Source organism: Mus pahari, chromosome 16 (genome assembly GCF_900095145.1).
Source record: "Mus pahari chromosome 16, PAHARI_EIJ_v1.1, whole genome shotgun sequence".
In the NCBI taxonomy this organism is placed as follows: Eukaryota; Metazoa; Chordata; class Mammalia; order Rodentia; family Muridae; genus Mus; species Mus pahari.
The window spans coordinates 3,856,178-3,871,591 of NC_034605.1; the positions used below are offsets into that span (position 1 = coordinate 3,856,178).

The 15,414-nt window shown below is 41.5% G+C and overlaps 1 protein-coding gene across 2 annotated transcripts in view; it reads left to right on the plus strand.

Annotated features, from left to right (window-relative positions):
* Usp6nl (USP6 N-terminal like) overlaps nt 1-15,414 on the plus strand; it is a 123,336-nt gene that overhangs the window by 103,212 nt on the left and 4,710 nt on the right. For both annotated transcript variants that reach the window (XM_021215332.1, XM_029547427.1), the window contains 4 exons: nt 2,621-2,715; nt 3,251-3,316; nt 3,405-3,504; nt 6,014-6,166. In XM_021215332.1, the coding sequence (XP_021070991.1) occupies nt 2,621-2,715; nt 3,251-3,316; nt 3,405-3,504; nt 6,014-6,166 (414 nt within the window). The remainder of the gene's footprint in view (nt 1-2,620; nt 2,716-3,250; nt 3,317-3,404; nt 3,505-6,013; nt 6,167-15,414) is intronic.

The following is a 15,414-nucleotide window of genomic DNA, read 5'->3' on the forward strand; positions in this document are numbered from 1 at the left end:
GCCTAAGAATTTCATAAATTCATTGTTTTTAATAGCTGAGTAGTATTCGTGCCACATTTTCTGTATCCATTCCTCTATTGAGGGACATCTGGGTTCTTTCTAGCTTCTGGCTATTATAAATAGGGCAGCTATGAACATAGTGGAGCATGTGTCCTTATTACCAGTTGGAACATCTTCTGGGTATATACCACTACAGCACATGTTGATCTTTGGTCGTAGTTTGTTAATCAGATATTACTCATTTTCCAGGGTTTTGAGAATTGCTAATTTCTTCTTTCATTTTTTTTTCTCTATTAAGTTTTCCTATTCACATTGAATTTTCTTTGTCTTTTCCTCAAACTGTATTTCTGGCATTTTTAAATTCTTTTATTCATTTGCCCTCTATCAAAAGAAGTTAATTTAGGTTTGGAAGAACTTAGGAAAATCTATATTAGGAAGAATAAAAGGTAACCTGTTGCCCAAAACACTTGCTGTTCTAATAAAATGCTGGATGCATTGATATATAACTTCGTTAAAGAATATTAATCAAGGAACAAAACTTAGATATTTAAAGGGAGGAGCATAATAATTAAGGAGTTTTACATTTCAGGTGTGTTTTTCAGTGCTGAACGGTAACAGCAGACTTAAGACAGCTGGAATAGCTGAGCACCTGTCTAAGCATGTACAAGGCCCTCAAGCCAGTGCCCGAGGACTAGTTAGAAAAGACAGTATTAGTTCCTCTAACAGTGACCCACTGTGCACACTCTGTGTGAATGCTCAGTCAGTAGAGAGTCTATCACGGGAATGCCCATTTACACATTTCAGAGGTAGGGTTCTCTAGTTGTAGGACATAGTACCTGCAGCAGGCTCGCTGTAAGAAGGGCGTGTGTTGCCATCTCCTGAGCTGTACTGTTTAATAAGACTCCTTGACTAAAGCTCGTCTTCATCATCAGTGTCTCTTTCTCTGACCTTCCTGTGTGAGTGTTTCCTGCTTCAGGAATAGGTTCATGGGTGGTGATATTATCATCTGATTGTAGAAAATGGGATTTCCTTTCCAACCTCTCTGCTGCCTTGGCTTCACCAGTCGCTATCACCAGCCTGTTTTTACAGTGCTAACTGGACAATCCTGTCGTTTGCCCTTACAGTGTAGTTAGGCTATTTCTGTGGGTAACTTTGTACTTGAGAGAGAACTTGTCTGTGACTGAAGTCTAGCTCAGCTCTTTGTGTTTTCTGTGTGAAAGTGTAGCACTTGTAAGTTTATGGAACCAACCTAGAACTGTGTCGAGAGTAATCTAAAATACTGAGGCCAGAATGTTCCTGAAAAGTGAAGCATATTAGGTAATTGTAGCATGCTTAAGGTGGGTCTTGCTGAAGTACATTGACTTTTTTAAAAATCAGATTTTTCTTGAAAATTTTCTATCTTCCATTGCTGTCAAATTGACCGTGAAAGTGGCTCCAGTGGAGAGATAAAGATTTTTAAATAAAATCATTTTACTGTAAAAACTTATCACTAAGCAAAGGACAGAATCTTTGGGAATGTTTACACACATCTTCAAAACTGAAAACAAGTTGTAAATGCAGTGTTCTGTTGCTGTGTTCCCCAGGTTCCTGAAGGCCAATGGAAGCCATTGTTTCTGTTTTGGCTTTACTTCATTGCAATGACAAGTATGAATTCTGTGTCCTTTCATTGCCAGTACCAAGCTACACTTTACAAAACTGTATATGTATTTTGTTACAAGTTTTTGTTAGAAAATTTACTAATTAAGTGTATTAGGATCTTTCTTTACATTTTCTGGTATGCTTAGAAAGCCATTGGTTTTTAAGTCACAAGTGATGTGGAAGAAATCATGGACTCTCAGATTAAACAATTATGAGAGACTAAATGAAAGCAAAATAGTCTTCATTAAATCTATAAGACAGCTTAATTTTTATAAGCTTTTGTCAATAGTGAATATCCCAAGAAAATGTGTATGCCATACATTTCCCTGGTTTCTTAGAAAACCGAAAGATATCTATTAGAATCTCCTAGATGTGCCTAGAAACTGGTTTGAAAAATAGTAATTTCAGAAATAAAGTCCATTGGGTATATGTTCTTGAAATGGATTATATAAATATCTGAAAAGGAACTTAAGAATAAAAATTGTTATAAATTCAGTGAGCTAAATATACAAATTAACACCAATTTACCATTTACAGTTGCTTCGTAGACACCCTACAGATCACAATGTATTATCTATAAGTCTTGGTATAACTTAAAGTGCCTGCATGTCTTAGCTGATGATGGTAAGAGAAGAGTGGACTGGCTGTCAGGATGGAACAGCTTAGGAGATAGACAGTCAGCATTGAAAATGGAGGAATCAAGAAATAGATTCTGTTTCTGTTGTCTTGTGCTGAAACTGGTTTTCTCCTAATTTGGAACTACGTTTTCCTTTAACAGTTTTACTAAGTGAAGGTGGTAGTTAGCAAACAAGTACTAGCTAAAAGTTACACCACCCAATGTTGGCATGAAACCATTTCCATGACGGGGAAGAAGGCCAAGGGGGCTTGGGGTGCTGTTTCATAGCTACAAATGAAGTGTGTTATGTGGTGAAGTGGGGGGTTGCTACTGTCTCTGAGGGCTGTTTTTTTGTTTGTGTTCTAGGTTTTTTTGTCCACGGTTTTCCTAAACTCTTGAGGTTTCAAGAACATCATGAGAAAATTCTGAACAAATTTTTGTCCAAACTTAAGCAGCACTTGGTAGGTAGACGTCACTGACAGACAGCTGCTCACAGAGAGGGGAGATATAGTCATTAAGTTAGCCTGGGTTCACTGCCCCTTGTTAGCTCACTGTGTACTTATAAGCCTCAGTTGCTTAAAGAACGTTAGAGTCATAAAATCTAGTATTAGTATACTACCACAGTATTCATAGATTCAGAATACTTCTATGAAGCTGATAGGTACTAGTAATAACATTTTTACAAGTGTGATTCTCCATTGTTTTGGATGTTTTAAATTTATACAAAAGCATTATAAGAATTACAGAAAACTGATTCCTTGTGAAATATCTGCATGTTTTACTTTAAAATACAGTGCAACCAGACAGTTCACTATGAAGAAATAGTTACTCTTATTATGGTGACACACTTTTTGTGATGATTCTTATAAGTTAAACTTGGGGATTAAAAATAGGACTAGAAAAGCAGAGAAAGTTTGAGAGGGTTTGCGGTGAAAAGGTTCTGTGACCTTTGTTTGCTACAACTCAGAAATTATGAGGTCTCTCTTTGTCTTTTAGGATTCTCAAGAAATCTACACAAGTTTTTACACAATGAAATGGTTTTTTCAGTGTTTCCTTGACCGAGTAAGTACTGTTGTTAGCCCTGTTCTGAAAGGCCAGCCCCAGTGAGAGGAAGCCCTGGCTTACACCCGCCTGCTTTGTCTTCCTGCAGACTCCCTTCAGGCTGAACCTCAGGATATGGGACATCTATATCTTTGAAGGAGAGCGAGTCCTTACTGCTATGTCTTACACAATCTTGAAACTACACAAAAGTAAGGAAACATCTGACTTAAAAGGCTTTATAAAGTCAAGGCTTATTTTAATTCTGACTAGCTTGGGCCCCCTCTACCTCATGCTCTGCTTTTAGCAGGGTTTTTTTGTTTTTTGTTTTTTATTTTTTGTTTTTTTGGAGAGTCAGCAGAGAACCCCTGCTTCTCTCTCAGGAGAAGACACTACATCAGAGAAGAACTTGGGCTCCTCCCTCCGGGTGCCAGTTTGCCTTAACACTCAAACACTAGGATGCTGGGTTTGCTGTCACTGAGAATATTCTTCTCAAGTGTTAGTTTCCACTGGGACCCTCATTCTTTTAACTGATCTGTCTCCTAGGTGAATGAGCAGGGAAAATGTCTTGTTACAGTTTATTTCTCTAACTCTGATAGGACTTGAGTGTCAGGGCCTCTGGAGCAACAGGGGCAGATGCATCAAGTCTCTCCATGCATAAATGCAGAAGGTTTTAAAAACAAAAACTAAAAACTTTTTAGTCTTCAGTTGCAGTATTTCAGGGGCTCTGTTGGTTTGATGTGTTGGACCTCAAAAGCCAGCAAATGAGGTTTTCTATCATTTTCATTTCAAACTTAAGCCTTGTGACTCCTCTTGTAGCTCTATAGAGGTATGGCTCATGGATAGCTTAGAACTTAATGTTGTGTGTCCCCCACACTTATTATGTCCCCTGCCCTCATACATCATTCTTAAATGATTTGTTCAGCATTCTGAGTTGAGGGCATTGTCGAGTTTACAATTTGTGTTCCTGCTGTTCCTGGCCACACTCAGTTTTCTCGTGGAGACTGCCTGGTCACTGACTTGAATGCAGTGAGCACAGTAGAACCTCATTAGCTGCACTTCCCCTGAGATGAGACCTCAGTGTCTGTGACAGTGTCTGTGGGAAGCTGTCAGAAATGTTGTGTTCATGGCCAGCATAGAGGCTAACACACCAACACAAAGCTTTGGTGACAGTTCCTTCCTGCAGTCCGGTTGTGTCAGCGCTGGGTGAAAGCCCCTTTCTCCTTCTCTTCTGCTGTTCCTTCTTTCCTTACACCACTACTCTTGATGTAGGTTATAAGTAGATCAAAATATACTAAAGAGTGTATCTTAATTAAATAATAATGTAATGGTCCCTGGACAGCAAAAAGTGGACTGTGGTGTTGTTTCTTTATAGCTCTCCTCTCTTTAAATTATTTACTTCATCTGACGCTTTACCCCTTGAACTTTGAGCATAGCCACTACTTTACTTGCCAGTAAATCTTTAAACTGTATAAGCTGTGAAAAAAAAATCCTGCCTGCTGCTCAGGCTGTTTCTTGTTTAAGAAGCAAAGCTCTCAGGTGTTCAATGGGTTTTCTGCACCACCATATGAAGAAGTGTTGAGGAACAGGGGGCACAGAGATGTTGCTCTCGGGCTACAAAGTTTCTCTTAGTGACAGAATAAATTTTGGAAGTGTACTGTGTGGAGCACAGTTAGTTATCTATAACATAACTGATTACTAAGAGCAGATTTTAAATGACTTCCTCCACAAAAATAAGTATGCTTGGTGGTAGATCTAATAGTCACATTGAAATAGTCCTTCCACAGTGGGGACCTGTGTTAAAACACTGCGTGGTTTGCCATAAGGTTTCACACTACACCGTTTACTGGTTAAAAAAATAGACAACAAAACAGAAAAAGAAAAAGGGAAAAACAAAACAAAACTCTCTGGGTGCTTAACAGCTGAACCAAAGACTTCTCTCTCTCTCATTTCTTCCTGATTGCTTTAAGCTAGTATGACTGGAGACTCATCACACAGTGGTTCTAAATGGGAACATTGGAAACAAATGTGAATGCACGTGATTGGACTAAACAAACACTAATGCTGCTCAGTTACACCACTGTTAATAATAGCTGAGAAAGAACGTGCATTTGCTTTTCAATAGAGGAGGGAAGGTGAGCCCAGACAGTGCACTTGTATTGTGAGTTGATGCCCATGGACAGCCATGAACATAACATTTCTCCTTGTAAGGTATGGGACTGCTAGCTTACTTTCTCCTCTCTGTCTGTAGTTTGATTTTTTTTTTCCCTAATAAAACTAGTTTCCTCAGTAGTAATAATAAAATAAGGTTAATAATCTGGTTTTGAGGGAAAATTTCTAGTACTAAGTGTGGAGTTAAAGAAGACTTGTCAGTCTGAGTTAGAGTTCTAGCCAGTCAGTCTATGAGATAAATAAATGCTTATTGACTCCTAGGAGCTCTTGCTGTAGATTACTGTTAATACCAAGACATGGTTACTCTTAAACCAGTGAGAAAATACTTGGTCATGTACACCTTTCTTCTCCTACTGGTTTTTCAAAGATCAAAATATTATCCTGCTGAGTTTTAATGATGTCTACAATGTGAAATGTAAGGGGTTTGTGTGTGTGTGTGTCCTTTTTAGTACCCTCTTTAAAGACACACTATACTCAAATACAGTCTCTCTCTCTTCAGCCTCAGTAGCACTTTTGACCCGCATTTGTGTTTCTTTCATCCTTTCTTAGAGCATCTGATGAAGTTGTCTATGGAGGAACTTGTAGAATTTCTTCAGGAGACTCTCGCCAAGGATTTTTTCTTCGAGGATGATTTTGTAATAGAGCAACTTCAGGTGTCTATGGCAGAACTAAAGCGGGCAAAGTTAGATCTCCCAGAGCCTGGTAAGAAGTACCTTGGTGCCACTCATCAAACTCTAGATCAGAGGACATGACTCAGTTACCACCGACTTTGTTGTTGTTAAGATAAGCATATACTTGGTGATAACGTGATATCAATTAGTGTCTAACCAGCTACTAGAGGATTTGCTTTCTTTTTTTAAAAGCAGTTGACAGTGTCATGCCTTGGCACAATGTACTTGATTGCATCCATCAGCATCCATCCGCCCACTGCTATCACCCCCTCGTTCCCTCCAGTGCCCACTCTCACCTCCTCCCTGTCTTGGAGTCTTTCTGAAAAGCTGTTGTTATGAATTACCTCCTGGTGTAGTCAGTGTTGCTTAGATTTACAGATGTGTAGGGTCATCCTTGGGTGTGGAGAATGGACAACCAACCAGCAGCCATATCCCCAAAGGATGGTGCATCTCTCTCCTTCAGCCACCATCAGTTGCTGAGGGTGGGACCTTGGGGCCCTTCCTACATGTATATTGGGATTTTGGCTATAAAAGTGTCTTTTCTGACCAAAGTTGAGAGCAACACAGATCTGTGGTATAAAATTTAAAAGGTGATTGACAACATGATCATTTAGCAAAAATAAAAAACAAGAAAGCCGAAACAATGGGTTTGCCCTTAGGGCTGATAACTTTGGTAGTCATGGGCTTTTGACCAGATTTATAGATCCAGGCATAAAATCCATCTGTGCAACAGGAATCATACCTAATGAGAAAGTGGTTGGCTACTCCTCTATCTGCCCTCAGAGTCCAATGCTGGATGAGACCCTGTTTCCTCCTACCCCAGTACCCTGCACAGGGCTTCTGGCACTAAATAAGCTCTCTAAAAGAAAGACACTTTCCTGGTTAATCAAGGTTGACTCTTTGTGTCCTGGTATGGAAGTATCTTCAACTACAGGGTCTTACCATCTAATTATGGTGGTCAACCAAGAGGAATGCTGACAGCCTGGGCTGCTGCCGGTGGTTCTGGGACTGTGCTGACCAGTAACTCATAGGGAGATGTCTCTTGCCTATCACTGAAATTTTTATTTAATAACCATGTCTGCTTTTCTTTCACATGTAAGCATGTTGATTAAATGTAGCTCTATAAAAACTGAAATTTAGAAATTTGATTGACAAATAATAACTGATTTGAAGAGGCAAACAACAAATACTTTACCCTGATCATCTTGTTTGGGGAACCTAGGGATGATAGTGGGGCATAAGCCCTCAGGAAATGAGAAAAGGGGCTTGCATGTGAAGGCCCAGGCCCCCAAAAGGCATCCCCACAGCGGAGTCCAGCCATTCCCAGCTCTGTGCAGGCCTCTATGTGGAGATAAAGGCATGTCGATACGATACAGCTCCACCTAGTAGGTTTCCTGCTGGGAACTTTGCTGTAGATTTAAAACCTGAAAAGAAAAGTGTTTTTCTTACTCTGGGAGAACAGATAGGAGAGACAGGATGTACATAAGTTGTAGTGAATGTAAAAGGGACACTTATAGAGGTAGGTATGGGATCCGTGGGGACTTCTCAGGACCACTGAGAGATGAGAGGGAAAATAAGGAAACCTGGAAAGGTTGGAATAGCAGCCTTTTTTTAAAAAATTTTAAGTTCTGAATATATACTACTTGACCAGATTATCATGTTCTGGAAGTTAGTTAATTTTTGCAACTTTCTCTTTGACTGTTGCTCTGGCAGATAGCGTGGTAAGGGATCAGGAAAGGGGAAGAAGATATGGATGATAGATGAAAAGCAGAATCGGTTATTCATGCTAACTGGGTTTAGCATTTCCCAATCACGCGCCTCATTTGATGTTCTTGTAAGAAAGGAAGCAGAATTACATTCATGAAGAGTTGTTTCCCTCAGGAAGAGCAGGCTGCAATGCTTTGACTTAACCGAGGACTTGAATCAGCACTTGAGTCCTGGGGTCATTGGAACTGACAGGAACACCCCTCCTCACAGTGGTAATGGAGTTGAGCGTGGACCTTGGGAAACTGTGGCCTTTGCTAAGTAAGGTTGGCCTCCCTGTTGAGGATAATGATACCCATTTCCCTTATTCTCCCCTGGGGCAGGAAATGCATTTACAGCAGCAATTACTATACTCTCCCTAGTGTGGCGTTTGTTTCTAAATATCTCACCTATATTGATGAAGAGTTTAAGGCACTTTCAAATAAAAGATACATGTAAAGAAAAGAAAACACGTGCCTCACAAACACATGGTGACACAAAGTGAAGTAGATGGAGTAGATCAGGATGATAACTGCTTACTTACCACCTAATTAACAACTAATGGCGTTCAGAATGCCACTATGTGTCACATAAGTGACCTATGTGGCACTTTCCCATTTACTTCCTATAAAAGTCAGAGTTGTGCCCCTGACTTCATAGGAGTAGCAGTGATAGTCTGTAATCTGCTTTCACTAAAGCTGAGGTGAGCATGGCTGGAAGGTAAAAGCACAGGGTGGGTGACCAGAACCAGAAGCACTGCCTAGATCCTGCTCCTGGCACGTTGGCAGTTTTGGTAGAATGTGGTGAGATCACCCTGCGTCTTTGGAACAATGACCTCTTTCCCTTAGTATTTCTCCTGTGGCAGTATTTATTTTCAGAATGTTTCTGCCCCATGGACTCCCGTTGTTTTCCTTTCTGAGTTGTCATGATGTCATGATGACATATGGAGTAAATGTGGTGTGGAATAACGTTGCATCAAAATGCTTCCATGTCCTACCCACCCTTTAAAGTTCTTACGTGTATGGGTGCTTTGCTACATGTATATCTGTGCACCACTTGTGTACCTGGTGCTTAGAGGGGCCAGAGAGAGCACTGGATCCTCTGGAACTCAGTTACAGGCAGTTGTGAGCTGCCATGTGGGTGCTGGAAATCAGACATTGGTCTCTTGCAAGAGCACCCAGTGTTTACCTGCTGAACCATATTTTCAGCCTCAAAGCCATCCTTTAAGAACATAATAATGGCATTCCCATTGGCTCCTTACATACTACACTAAACTGTATGTTTGCTGAAAGTGTACGGCAAGATCCTCACAAGTACACGGTGCCGTGAAGTTTTCCATGTCTGGGGCGTCTGGTAGAGGAGCTCAGCTCGTTTGCATGTACAGTCCTTGAGTCTTAAGTCTAGTATCCTCCTGTAGTTACTTCATTATCTGTCTGTCTGCCCTCTGTGCGTTGTCTGTAGGTACACTCACACAGCTTTCCTCTTTGCCCTGGTACATTGTCTTTAGATATATAGTCTCCAGCAGTTAAGGAAGTCCCTAGCATACAGTGTATTTTGGATTCTTTCTATAGATATTTTTTCTTTGTGGCTTATATATACTATATACAAACATAACCTACACGAAGGGCTCCCCTCTTTACATTCTCTCCCATAATTTTTGCTGGGGTTTTTAAGCTTAAATGTTTTTATTCGATTTGTCTGATTAAGTCTTCCAGGATGACTGGGTGACTTACCTACCCATATATTCTAACTGGGTCAGTTATCTCCAGATAACCTCTGAGCTCTTCCAGTTTCTGTGTATTTCTGGCTGTGGTAAAATTGTCAACATTCACTAATACTTAGTTATTTAAAATCTCCTATTCTGTGCAACTCCTGGGGCTGAATCAGCTACAGTAAAGTTTATGAAGTTGTATGTTTTGGAGACGTTGTGAACATTTCTCAGCAGCATCAGTTAAGCTGGGGCCTGCTGACTCCTTGCCGACTCCTTCCTTAGGATGCTGGGCAGGTGCTGAGGAGTGGCCTGACACTTCTAGGGAAGGCCAGACCTTGATTTAGCTGACGGAGAAATGACTTCTCATTCTCCATTCTATCCTTCCTCCCCTTCCAGCACTGTGGGATGATGTCACAGTCCTGTGAGCGGTTTTGCCCAGTGTTTTTTTGCATTATCAGCTCAGCTTTTCCTAACATCCTTTTGGAATATGTTTATTGATAACATTTGCTTTTGTGTTTGAAATGGTCTTTAAGGACAGTTTTTCTCCACATGTTTTATTTACACTTTTAAAATTAGTATTTTATTTATTAAAGTCCAGATTAAAATACCTAGGGTTTCTTTTTTATTGTTTTTGTTTCATTTTAAAAAGTTAGAATACATTTTAGATCTAGTAATTTTAACATTTTTCTAAAGACTTTAGTAAATGTTTGGTTCTATTTACAAATAACTACAACTATTTTATTTTCAATTGAGTTTATAAATTTATTATATCCAGCTTCCTTTCAGCATATCGATGTTTCACATTGGGAACAAATCTTGTGTGGCTATAAAATAGCTGATGTCTTCTGGGCAGCACTCGGTGGTGCAGGCCTGCCCTAGCACTGGGAAGCAGAGCAAACCAGAAAGAGCTCAGAGCCCTCACCCCTAAGACTGTGCTGGCTCTTAATTTTCCTGATGTACCAATGCTATCTGTCTGCGCATTTAAAACTCAAAAGTGCAAATCAGGAACTCATTCACATATGTTAAATTGGTACAAAAAAGGCCAACTGTAGCCAAATCCTCTTAAATATTTTCAATATATAAATAATAGAAAAAATAGATTCTTTAATTAAAAATCCAGCGTCAGTCAGGTGCTTGCTTCCTTTAAACTTCTCTATGTTTAAGTCTGGATCTTCAGGTGTTGAAATATGTTGGTAAATGTGAGGACTGGGGGTATAGTAGACATACATTCTGGCATTCTTGAGTTCTTAGCAGTGACCCTAACTGAGCCTCCTCCCACTTTGTTTTGTTTGCTTGCCTGCTCTCTATGGGTTGGTGCCCTTTTGATGGTTTTACAGGAAGCCTAGACGCCAGCTCCACTCTTTTTATTGTTTACTTCTGGCCTTTCTTTTTGAGGCAACCTAATAGAAATTTGTGTTACTTTATTATTTGGTAGAACCGTGAATGATTTTCATTGTCATTATTACTAATGCATAGATTATAGATGGGGAAACCTTGTGTTCAAAGTTGAATACTTGTCCAAGGTCATCCAGATGCTAAATGATAGGCTTTCTGGCTGATCCCAGGAGTGACCCAGATCAGAGCTGTTGATTGTCTAAAGCGGCGTCTGCTGCTGTGATCAGGGATTGCCTGGGTTTGGAGGGAAGCACTCCTTGGCATTAATTGCCTTTGTATGTACACTTCTTCAGCATTTAGTTCTAGCTGTCTCTGAATCCATCCGACCTAATCTTACACACTGTAAGTTTACATGCTGTGACTTAAGCGTTGCTACTCACTCACAGCCTTCTCAGCCTACCCACAGGACCCCACAGCCCTAGAACATGCTCATCTGGGCTTAGTGCTTCTGCATGCACCTGGCCAGTTGATTTGGTGCTTACACACTCACACGAGTGCGTGTCCTTCAGGTGCATGACCACATTCCAGCATCTTCGGCTCTGATGGCATGTCTGGCACATAGCAGGCGGCAGGCGGGCTTTTGGCGGTCTCTGAGACAGTAGAGTCTGTATAGAAAAGGTTAGCACAGAACATGCGTGAGGGTACCGAGCCATCCTCTCTCATGTTTGTACGTGTCCGTCAGTTTCATTGTATGCTGAACACTGTGTTCTTGCAATCTGGAAGTAGTAGGAGGTTCCCCAGAAGACCTGAGGAGCACTTTCTCAGTGCATCTCTGAGTGGGTTCAAAGAGCCTCTAATGCCTGGAGGCAGTTCCCCTCCACCCTGTAGTAGAGTGTGGTGTCCACTGGGTGGTGACAGAGACCTGAGTAAGGCCAGAAATGGACAGGCCTGAGGAGACAGAAAAGGGACCCTTTTACCTTCCTGGGAAGTTATACTACTGTTGACTTTTTGGAGCTTTTAAAGAAATGCTAAACAAACAAACAAAAACAAAAAAATAAACATTTTTGTTTTGTCCTAAATTGTATTAACTTACCTTCTTGTGGGTGAAGAGAAGATTGTTAGGGCTTACATGACTGAAGATAGGGGAAGAGCCACTAATACGATGTCCTCACACAAAGCTCTACTTGCACATGGCTGGAGCTCGCCTGTGCTCAGGAAGAAGAAGGAAAAAGTACATTTCTGACATGAAGCTGAGCAGAAACATCAGAAGGTGCAAAACCACATTCCTCTGTTCAGTGAGAAGGGTCTCCATTTGAAAGCCATGGGGGAGGGGGCAGTAAATACTGACTGTAGAAACGCCCACATGATGACATAATACTGACTGTAGAAATGCCCACATGATGGTGCAATGCGTCTGTTGTTCTGTGAGCTGTGCTTGAGTCTGCTGAGCATGGTTGCTGGGAGGAATGAGGATATAGGACATCAGTCAACCCAAAATCACATGTGTGCGTGTGTCTGTCTGTCTGTCTGAGTGTTCACAGATTTACTTAAATCTACTTTTGTGATAGAAAATACTTAGAACATGAAAACATACCTGGTAGTGACATTTGTTCCTCCTATGGGATGCACACAGTATTTCCTTGTGTACTTAATCTTCACTAAGAAAGAAGGGAGAGAGAGAGAGAGAGAGAGAGAGAGAGAGAGAGAGAGAGAGAGAGAGAAGAAAATCACCTTTGTGTAGAAATCATGTAGATTTGTCTTCTTAATTTCATTATAACAGAGGTCAGATTGCTTGACAGAGAAACTGGGTTTGGTCTGGCCACTGGAACTGAAAGGCCTTTGAGCCATTGTTTAGATCCTGCTTCTGTGAGGGGAGCTCTGCTCCTAGGTTCATAGCTTCCCTGGGGCCTCCTCCATCCCTTACCTCATGTGGCTCTAGTTTCCTTCCTTTCTGGTCCCCTCTAGCCACCTACCACGCTTTATTTCTCTTCTTCCACAGGCACTTTTGCCAAGACTACTGCTAGATCTAAAGAACACATGCACTTCGAGTGTGGTGGCCCTGCTGAGATTCATGGGAGCAGTACAATTGTAGTGTACCCCAACAGTCAGTCAGCAAGTGTTTCTGGAAGCTGTCTGCTGATGTCACTGTCATAGGCTATGGTGGTCTGGATGAGACTGGCCCCTGTAGGCTCACATATTTGGATCTTGGCCCCCAGTTAATGGAACTGTTTGAGAAGGATTAAAAGCTGCGGCCTTGGTGGAGGAGGTCTGTTACTTAGAGTGGACTTTGAGGTTTCAAAAGCTCAGGCCCGGCCCAGTCACTGTCTGCCTGCTGTCTGCACCACACTTACCTTGTTTCCACCACGATGACAATGAACTAACACTCTGAAACTGTAAGCAAAACCCCAGTTAAATGCTTTCTCTTGTAGGCGTGGCTTTGGTGGTGCTGTCTCGTCACAGCAATAGAAGAGTAACTAAGACACAAGCCATGCCTTAAGTGTCCCTTAGCCTGTACCCATGCATAGCAGAGAGAGGAAGGGAGTGGGCACTGTTTGGAACTGGGCACTCAGAAGCATAGCTTTCTGGCCCAGACACTGAGAGGCCCCTCCCTCTGCGAAGCACTCTGGGCTAGCTTGCTTCACTGCTTTTAACATTTAGAGAAATTGATTTTTAAGCACTCATAATCTTAGGAGGCACTTTTCTTATATCCCTGTCTGCTGCCTCCTTATTGAAAAGTTTTACTGGAGCAAAAAGGCCATGTTCTCTAAAGGTTTTGTACATTTAATATATTTGCCATGTGCCTTTGCACACAGGTACCTAATGAGGGCTTGCTATTTAGCAGATATTATATATTATATAATCTTGTGTGTGACTCTCCTCCCCAGACTCTACTTTCTTTTACTCAGTGTCCCCCACAGTCAGTGTGGGATGTGCGGTTGCTCAGTAGGAGTATGAAGGGAGCCACTGGGCATCGGGCAGAGCTTCTCTTGGGTACTTTAGATCAGGCATAGACACTGTGCCCACTGTACACGCTGATCTCCTATTAATTCAATAAAGGAAATCTGCTGAATTTTCCCTTTAATTCTTAAAAAAGTTGTAAATTTTATTAATTTTTAATTTTATGTGTATGGTTATTTTACTTGCATATATATCTATGCATCACATTGATGCAATTCCCACAGAGACTGGAGGAGGCATTGGATTGCCTGAAATTGGGGTTGCAGAGGTTGTAAGCTGTCATGTGGTTGCTGGGAATCAGTGCTCATCCTCTGGAAGAACAGCCAGTGATCTTAACTGCTGAGCATCTCCAGTCTCATCCCCTTCAACCTTACACAGTGCACAGGGCTATCTACCGGGCTGGAGAGACAGCTAAGCTTTTAAAGACTAGACTCACCCCAAAAGTCAGATGACTATCGTAGCAGTCTGTTTTCCTTCCATATACTAATCTACGTACTTAAATGTAAAGTGTGAGGCAAAAACTTTTCTTGTTCTTTATACTGAAAATAAACTTTCCTGCACCTGTTTAGAGTTTCAGCCTAAATGTTTCTCTTGCTTGCAGATGGATGTCACATCAACATGTGTCCAAATCTAGTGTCTCACTGCCCTCACCGCAGAAGACTGCGGGAATGGGGTGGGTGCTGGCGTCAGCTCTGGGTTGAGCTCTGCGTCTGCTCTGTGCTGGCTGTGAACCCTTGAGCAACTTCATCTCTACCTCAGTTTCCTCCCCTAGGAGATCATGAAGTCGTGTGTCTGTTGTCAGTGTTATGTCACAGTGTTGACTGAATGTCAGCAATTGTGGCTGTGTCATTGTTGCTTATTGTTACCACAATTTAAATCTATACTACTATTTAAAGTAACTGCTATGCTACACCTCAGATTATAACTCATCTGTTGAAAAGTTTCTAGAGTTTTTCAGTTCACACAGGACAAACTACCCAGTCCGCTATGTTGCGACTGGGTCAGTTTTCTGGCCTCCTCCTGGCGTCTGTCTGCCTTGTTCAGAGAGAGGGTCTTGTTCCTAACAGCTCTCCTTCCTGCTCTGCGCCATCCATCCACTCCTGATTTTTTCATTGTTTTCACCATTTGAACTTTCCTGTTTGCTTTGTCTTGTTTTGTTTGGATTGGATGGGACTGGATTGGGTTGGAATGCTGGTGATGGGAACCGGGGCCTTCCTTCCACATGCTAAGCAAACGCTCTGCCACATGGATTTCTTGTCTGTGTCATGTGGGTTCCAAGATCACACTTGGGCCCTGAGCTTGCAGCCTTCTGGGCCCAGCACAACAAAACATTGAATCATTATTTTATGATCCTGAAGAAATGGATCTATAGCTGCTGTGTACCAACTAAAACTTCCTATAAAGAAACATGCAGTATGAGGCTTCTATGAGTAGTAAACGTAGTGCCTCCACCCAAAGAAAAGGAAAGGGAAGAGGAAGGGGAAGAAGGGGAAGGGGAAGAAGGGGAAGAAGGGGAAGAAGGGGAAGGGGAA